Genomic DNA, 9,214 nt, shown 5'->3' with positions numbered 1-9,214 from the left:
ATTTAAGTTTTCTAATTATCTGAATATTTTATTTTTAATCTCAGCATTCACTTCTATATCATTCAATTTTACGTAAAACTGTTAAATATTTTAAAAGCGTGCCAACTATCTAACTTTTGAGAAATCAGGGACTATGAAAAGTTTAAATATGTGTTTTTTTGCATAGCTTATAAATTATAAAGCTAATGTTAAGGAGCGCGGATTTATAGACAAAACCTTTAAACTAAATATATCATTAATAAAAATAAGCACGTTCATCTACAAATTTACTCCCCTCGCATTCCTCAAATTATAAACAGCTACCATTAGAAACAAAATAGAAAGAGGACTCCTCTTTCCTTCTTCTTCCATGAGTTCTCCAGCAACCAGAAATAGGAGAGAGAGAGAGAGAGCTGCATTCAAGTTCATAGATTGATTCTCTCTGTTTTCAGAATTTAAGGAGCAGAAAAAAAAGGAAAATTTAACACTGTACTACTGCAACCTCAGACCAAGTGAGTATTTTCTTAATTTTTTTCCCTGTATTATTATATGCGCGCACTGCCTCGAACAAATCGAGAAAAGCACATTCCTTGTCGTCAAAGTAAACAGCTTTTTACCATCTGGGTTTGGTTTTTTAGTGTATTGTTGTTAATGTTGTTTTTGTTGATGCAGTCTGTGAGAAATGCCGGAGAAGGGGCTGAGCTGGCCGTCTTCGCAGCCGTGGACGGGGAGTCAAAGGTTCGGTCATCTGCTTCAATGGCGAGTTGGGTTGTTAACGGCGGTGGTTATCGTCGGAATGGTGGTGGTTTGGAGCGTCGATGCCAAAACTATGCAGAGCTTCGTCGAAGCAACGAGGTCCCGCCAAGCTTACCTCACTACAAAGGTTAGTGCTTTAGCTAACCTCGCCCAAACCCATCAAAATCTCGACTTTAAATCCTTCCACATTGCGGTTAACCAGACCAAGATAACCCCGAATCAAACCAATTCGACCCAGAACCAGATCAAGACGACCCAGAACCAAACCAATGCGACCCAGTTCAAAACCCACTTGGGTTTTCAAAAGCCAGTGAATTTTTCCCAATCTGAACCAATTTCTGCCCATAATCCAACTGGGGTTTCTCTAAAATCAGGAAGTATGAGTTGGGTTGCAGCTGGATTGGAGCCTAATTTAACAAAGAATCTTCTGGCTCGGTGGCTAGCTCCGGGAGGAGAGCCCTGTAAAGATTCTAAAACAGTAGAAATTTCAATTCTTGATGTGGATGGTAGGGATCTGATCGAGTTATCAGCCGGTGAAGTGTATGAGTTTCAGTTTCTGGCATTGGGGGAGGATAAGAACCCTAGATGTTTGGGTGGGGATTACTTCGAAACCGATCTTTCTGGGGATTCATGGAAATCTAGGCCTCTGGTGAGAGACTTTGGCAATGGTTCTTATTCTGTTAAGCTTCAAGTTCATCAGGATTTTGTGGGGTTGTACAATTTTACTATTATTTTACTCTTTAGGCATTTTGAGGGTCTTAGATTTTCACCAGCTAGGTTTGCGTATGATCGAGAGCTGCGAAAGATTCCGATCAGGTTTGTAAAAGGCTCGGCGAAGTTGCCTGAGCTGCGTACTTGCGAAGAGTCCGATTTTGGGAGAGAGATTTGGGCTGGAAGGTGGACTAGGCATGGGAAGAACGATGACTGTGAAATCAGTAATGATGGTCGATATCGCTGTTTAGCTCCGAATTATCCTTGCCAAGGTCCATGGTGCAATGGTTCATTGGGGGTGTTGGAGAGTAATGGTTGGGTTTACTCCACACATTGTTCGTTTAGATTGTTTTCGGCTGATGATGCTTGGAATTGCATGAGCAACCGGTGGATTTTCTTTTGGGGCGACTCCAATCACGTAGACTCAATACGGAACATTCTCAATTTTATCTTGGATCGGCCTGATATACCCTCAGTTCCTAGACGGTTTGATATGAACTTTTCAAACCCGAAAGACCCTTCACAGACGGTTCGAATCACAAGCATTTTCAATGGTCATTGGAACGAGACACAAAATTACCAAGGATTGAATTCTCTGAAAGATGAAGGATTTAGGAACTTATTAAAGACGTACTTCTCTGAACAGACGGTTCCAGATACTATCATCATGAACTCTGGATTACACGACGGTGTATTTTGGTCCAACATAAGATCATTCTCTAATGGGGCAAGCTATGCAGCAACATTTTGGGTGGAAATTATGGAGTCGATAAGGCAGAGAGGATTGACGGTGCCAAAAGTCTTTTACCGGACAACAATAGCCACTGGTGGGTATGCACGAACTCTGGCATATAACCCTAGTAAAATGGAGGCATTCAATTGGGTATTGTTAGAGAAATTGAAGGAAGCCGGGCTCCTCGCCGGTGTAATTGACAATTTCGACATGACCTTCCCATGGCATTATGATAATCGGTGCAACGATGGGGTGCACTATGGCCGAGCTCCTGTAAAGATGAAGTGGAGAGATGGCGAAATCGGGCACCATTATTTTGTAGACCTTATGTTGGATCATATACTGCTGAATGCACTCTGTGCAGGAAGGCAAGCTTCTGCAAACATGTGAAGCAACTTCAAATTTTGCGGCGATTTTAGAACACGAGATTCCCCAAATGCAGGTTTTTTTTCTGGTGCTTGAAGGCAAAGTATGAGGGTGATGCATTCGTATTGTTCATTAGATTGAGCTTTTAGCATTCTTTATTTGTTTTGTCTATATATAGTTACATATGGTGTTAGACCACGTTTGTACATCATTAGAGAATTTTGTATTTCAAGTAATTAAAGTTTAAGCCTCCTAAAGCCAAGTTATCATTCAATATCAGGATATTTCGAGCTTGTTTGGTATCCTTCTTATATCTAATTTTTGGCTATCCAAATTTCTTCAGATTTTAAGTGCTCGAAGTCGCAAAATAATTTTTGGCCATCCAAATTTCTTCGGATTTAAGTGCTCAAAGTAGCAAAATATTAAATACTCCGGAGTACTATAGATTTTTCGGTAAATTAGTTTCTATTTAAGTTTTGAATTTGGTATGTGGTTCTGATGACACTAATTTGAAATCATCCTAAAATTTAAGGAGCCAAGCAGTATTTAGACTCTAAACCACACAGATTACGTCCTCAAATCAATTTCTTTTCTGATTCTAATCAAGACGCAAATGAGGTATAATGATATGAATCGGATGAAAGTTGAATGGCTGCATTGATGAACCAAGCAGTGAGCTGCATTAATTGGTTCTTGAAAGGTTTGATTGGTTTAGCTTGATTTGGTCAAGTTTTAATGGTAATCAAGACAGTCGCCTACTCAAACAGGCTTCAGTGGTCCGTGCAGGAATAATAATATGCTTAACTTGATTCATAAATTGTTGAGAATATTGATCCTACATTGGAGAAAGATAGAAGTTGTATGTGCTTATAAATAATTGGGTTACTCTCTATATTATCTCTTGGTTTTATGATGGAAACTCAACTTTCTTCATGGTATAAGAGCAGGTTGTCCTGCATGTGAAGCTTAACGGTCACACGTACTCCACATTACTCAATTTGTGTTGTTCATGTGCTTGGCTTTAAAATTCACTACATATTAAGGGGGCGTGTTGACCCTAAGTCACCTGGGATGTGGGTCCATATGCTAGGCTTTAAAATTCACCGCATGTGAAGGGTATGTTGAGAATATCAATTCCACATTGGTGAAAGAATGAACTTTGCATGTGCTTATAAATAATTAGCTACTTCTTATATTACCAATTAAATTTATGATGAAACCTCAACTTTCTTTATTAATATTCCAGTCGTAATAACTTACATTTGCATTGTACAGTATTTCTAGAGAATATTTTGATATCGAAAAATGATTTTCACACACATTTTTTCTTATATCAATGGCTTAGCCACGTAATGTTAGTCTGGTCACTCAAATTAATCGTTGTAGCCCACCCAATCTAAACCTATTTGCACCAAACTCACATATAGTCAATGTAGCAAGAGACACCAAGCCCAATCCCGCTGTTAAGAAAAATTAAATAGGACTCATCAATGATAATTCTTGCTCCACCCTTGACTTTTGCCCACCTATATTTATTCTTTCCTATGATTTGTGAATATTAGAAAAAATATGAGTGTGAAGATCGCTTTCTTTGGCGTTTGCCTTTCTATGGATTATCCATATGACACGTCCCAATCTCGATATCCTCCAAACATCATGATGAGCACATGCTAACAGACATTCGAGGATGACGAAGTCATTATAACATGCATGCAAGTTATGAAGAAAGAACGAACGTAAATAAAATATGTAAATTTAAATATAATGAAATATGCAAATGCTGGAACGTGTTCAGAACATACAACTAATCAAAAATACTATGAAAAGAATATTATATAACAATGAGATTACAAAGAAATGGGTCCTACACCAAGAGGATGACTCGAAGCTACTGATACGGGAATGCTTCAACGTTGTAGTAGTACGCCTCGATCTTAAGTCTTGAAGGGAGCACAAAATAAAATGATGAGTGGAACAAAGTTTATAATAATAAGAAGAAGAAAACTCAATTTTCTTTCTGAATATACTAACCCCCCCTTTTGAAAACACATATAGTACTACTTAGTATGTTTTCTAAAAACCCTAACATGCCATGAAAACCTTCGTAAAACATTTATATATAAAGCAATGCTAAAAAAGGGTAATATAGTCGCCTGAAGGCAAATCCATAAAACCTCCGTAAGTCATAAAATATTGTACTTAACTAGGGGTATCATAGTCACCCGAAGGCATATTCATCACCCGATGGTGAGTTGTACAACATTGGGTTACGCTAGTGAAGAAACATGGTGGCCCATCACCCGAATGTGAAGTTGTACAACTCTGGGTTACGCCAGAGAAGAAAAGGTACATAAGACACCGACACTGGTTTCACCAATGAAGCTGGGAGTATGTCATAAATATCTCACTACTTATCAACTGTGTCCTATGGCCATAGACAGATACATACTCATGTTGTGTATATGTGTTGTATGATTACCAACTAAGTAAGCACAAAAACATAAACATATCCTTTCCAAATCATATCATCGGAGCTCAATAGCTTAAACATCATATCATAAATCCATAAGAGCGTTCTAGCTCAAATCACATTCATGAGCATATTCATAAAGCGTAAATCCAATAATTCAGAACGTTTTATAAAACGTAAATTCGATAAATCATAAATATATTTCATGAAACCTAAAATTAGGAAATCATGCTTTTCATGAATGCAATCCTAGCATTTTAATAAAATCATGCAATTTAAGAAATGGTCCATTTATTGATACTTCATCACTGAAGAGAAGACGGGATCGCCACTAACAAACGTACCTAAGCACATAAAAGGAACAATTAGTAAAGCCCTACTAAATGATTGAATTTTGGAAAATGGAGCGCGAATTTGGAATCAGAGTGTCCAAATACCCTAAAAGGGGTATCGGGCAAATTTCATAAAAAGTCAACGAAAAAGTCAACTGAGACGCTAAGTCGGTCAACTACGTTAAAACTTCAAAATTTCACTAAACGGATGCTAAAAACAGATTCAGGACATCAAAATTACTCTAAGAGGATTCTCGAGAAAATTTTGTAAAAGTCAACGCAAGGAATATTCCAAATGTAATTAGGAACCGATCGGGTCAGATCCGGGCTTGGATTTGGTTCACTGGTTGGGTCCCGGGGCAACGGGTTAAAGGGTTTGGTCAACAGGTTCTTGATTATCGGGTCAGGTCAGGTCAACCTAATCTCTATCATAGGTCTTCGCGAAGAAGAAAACCGAAATTTAAAGGCTCCGTTAAGGGTCAAAACATAGCTAAAATTAGTAATCCAATATACCAATTTGAAGCCCAGGAAATAAGGAATCGAAATATACCATTACAGTTCTTTGCCACGGTCGGAGTTGGCTTAAAAATGGATTGCAAGGTCGCAATTCTTGCCCAAAAACAAGGTAAGCTTTCCCAGAGTTGTTTCTGCATCCCATCTCCACCAAATCAGACATTCATGGCATAAATTCGATTGTACACAACGAAAGGAAGAAGAAAGAAGGTGACCCGAGGCTTATTTAGTCGGAGATGGTGGAAACTTGCCGGATTCAATAGGGGCCCATGTCTCAATTCAAGCCCAGCATTTTGTCTGAGGTTCTTAGACTCAAGTAGGAGTAAAGAAGGGTGAGGTGATGGTGGTGGTGCTCGCCGAAGTGGCGAGTTGGTGGTGCCGCTGTTAGTGTTACAGAGAAGAGGGAAAGGACTGGAGAGATAAGAGAAAGATAGAAGTGAGGGGAAGAGAAGAGAGAGAGTTGGGAGTTTGGGGGGAGGAAGGACGCGGGGCAAGAGAGGATGAGAATTTGAGTGGGATACAGGTCCCACATGGCACACAAAACAAGCCCATAAAAGACAAACATAAAATATCTCCCGAACGTGAAATTATGAATTTACCCTCGACATTCTGAAAGTCGTAAAATCCTTGTTCTAACTCTAAATTTAATTCCTCTTGCGCCCATGCGTTCGTGGCAACGAGCATTACAAGAATACGCTAAGGAAATGAGTCTTACGCGACATGACATGATGGTCAACAAAAGTCAACATTTTTTGCCTCAATGGGAATTCTGGTATCACACTTACAATTATGAAAACCGTAAAATTAGGGACAAGCTATTACACCATAGTTTTATGATCCTTAAACTCAAAGCAAAATCATATTTAAATGAAAAAAATTGACATTTTAAAAGGCTACATTTGTGTGATTGATTTCCAAGTCATAAGATCCGTTTGGTGGGTTGGATGGGATAGGTTATGATCAATTAAAATAGGCTTGAGTCTAGTATGTTGTTTGCTATGTCAAAATGTGATATGGACAGGATTTGACAAGATAGGTTTGAATCCACAATAAAGTGAGTTATCTAACTTATTCTTATACATAGGTTATAAGTCCTGCCTTACAAGTTCATGCCAATCCAATCTTATCCTTAAAGCTCAATCTCATCCAGCCCACTAAATATTGCCCTAAGGGATTTTGATCAAGTTAATAAGAATACGTCACAAAATATTAGATAGAATTCGAAAACCAATATGAGCATTAGAAAAACGTGTGAGAGAATTGCAAATCTCTGTTTGAAAGGAATTATTTACAAATCCGCCCGACATGCATTTATAATGCTCATATGGTGTATTTCTAATTGTTAACGCGGTCATTTTAGGCTCTTACAACAGTGCAGGCCCAAGAAGGAGCCCGACAAAGGCCCAGGAAATAAGAGAAGACCAAGGCCCAAAGTAAGAGGGGAAAACCAAGACCTTAGGAGTTAAGAGGAGACAACTCTTTAGCACATGATATACCATGCCTGGAGTGCTAGGAAAACGTGCTAGGCATGCAGTGCTAGACATGAGTGTTAGGAAAATGTGCTAGAGAATGGTGCTTTACCGGGACCACTAGAAGGGTGTTTTTTCAAGACCACCAGAAGGTGCTCTACTGGGACCTCCAGAAAGTGCTCTAATTAGACCACCAAACCAAGGTGCTTTAATTAGAACACCAAAGTGCGAGGAAGACCATCTCTCTATCGAGACCACCAGAAATAATTAGACCATCTAACCAAGGTGCTCTAATTAGACCACTAGACTAGAGTGTTCTAATTAGAACACCAGAGTGCTAGGAAGACCATCTCTCTACCAGAACACGGTGCTCTACAGACGACCAGTACGATGACCAAGATCAGATATTTATTAGACTAGATATGTTAGTTGGCATATTTAATAGGGTGGTTAGGGAAATGCCACACCACCTTTATTTTTTTAGTACAACGATAGATTTTACACTAATGGAAGAAGGAGTTCGGCTAAACCACATAATGGTCAACCTAAGTTTTGTATCGAATTCGCCATCTACTATATTTGAACCTAAGACCTCTTAGTGAAGAGGAATACCACCAGAACATAGTACTGAGTAGCAGAGAAAAGATGGAGCTTTGAGCCATTTTTATGTAATTTTAAGCAAATATATAGACAGACTAGAGTGGATGTAATCCCGTTTATAGGTAAACCACTATATATTCTTGTGTTCATTTTTAGCCCAGTATTTACAGACTAGAATGGATGTAATCCCGTTTATAGGTAAACCACTATATATTCTTGTGTTCATTTTTAGTCCAGTATTTAACAGTTCATGTCCCAAGCCGACCAAGGGCTAAGTATCTTTCATTGTTTCATTCAGAATCTGTGACTGTCCATCGGGATTCGTTTGGATTTGGCCTGTTTGTAATTCATCCCTAACTAACTTGACGTAATTACCTTGAAATTTAACTTATCCAACCTTGCTCTCCATTGTTAAGCTTGGTTAACCATTTTCTGAGCCCATGGTCCAATGAAAAGAAATTCAAGATTAATTGAGTCATGAAATGCATAAGAAACCCAAAGCAAGCAGCCATCATTGAGCAAAAACTATCCAGCCCATCTACATCCAGATTGGGTTTGTCGAGTTTGAAACAACTTTCAGCCGCAGTTGTTTTTATTTTTTTAGTTTATTGCTTGTTTGCTAAGAATTTTAATTTGTCTTTTGACTTTTTTCTTCATTTTCTTCTATGCTAAAGTGTGTGTGTATATATACACACACACACACGAGCCAAATGAAAAATTAAAGACAAATGAATGGAAGTGGTGGGAGGGAGGAGGAAAAATTTAAAGGAGGCTATATGAAAACAAAATCCATTAAAATTCCTCAAATCTCATTAAATACACCCTCAACCAATTTAGCTCATTTTCTCTCTATCTTGTCGTCTTTCTCCAACCCTCTGCTCTATCTCTTGTTGTTCCTTATGGTAACTGGGTACGAGCCTGATATGCCATTCACAATGGTCATCTATACGCTTGATGCACTACGAGGCCAATATTGTTCTAAGAGGATGATGAATAGGTTTTGAAACCTAAAATTTTATACTCAAGTGCAATTGATGCTTTGTTGTACTTAGTTTAGTGCACGAGGCTGAACACCTCTTTAACTGTGAATATTTTAGCAACATACATTCATGCGCCTACACGTAGACACTAGAAAGGTGTAAAAGATGTTCTACGATATCTAAGTGGTATTATGGATTTGAGTTTGTTCTATCCCTACTCAACCATGAGTGGAGTTGTCATCCTTCTCGGTCCTCGAGTTGATTCTTGCTCTGTTGGTTATGCTGATACTAGGCAGTTATATCAC

The 9,214-nt window shown here is 38.6% G+C and overlaps 1 protein-coding gene across 1 annotated transcript; it reads left to right on the top strand.

Annotated features, from left to right (window-relative positions):
• The first annotated feature begins 294 nt into the window (after window positions 1-294).
• LOC103942554 lies at window positions 295-2,838 on the top strand. Its single transcript, XM_009352741.3, has 2 exons — window positions 295-491; window positions 652-2,838. The coding sequence occupies exon 2, from the start codon at window positions 662-664 to the stop codon at window positions 2,567-2,569; it is 1,908 nt and encodes a 635-aa protein (XP_009351016.2). The 5' UTR covers window positions 295-491; window positions 652-661; the 3' UTR covers window positions 2,570-2,838.
• Window positions 2,839-9,214: the final 6,376 nt, after the last annotated feature.

This window comes from the organism of the source record quoted next, unplaced genomic scaffold (assembly GCF_019419815.1).
Source record: "Pyrus x bretschneideri cultivar Hongxiangsu unplaced genomic scaffold, Pyrus_bretschneideri_v1 Contig21, whole genome shotgun sequence".
Taxonomy (NCBI): Eukaryota; Viridiplantae; Streptophyta; class Magnoliopsida; order Rosales; family Rosaceae; genus Pyrus; species Pyrus x bretschneideri.
This window is presented reverse-complemented; position numbering and strand designations above follow the sequence as displayed.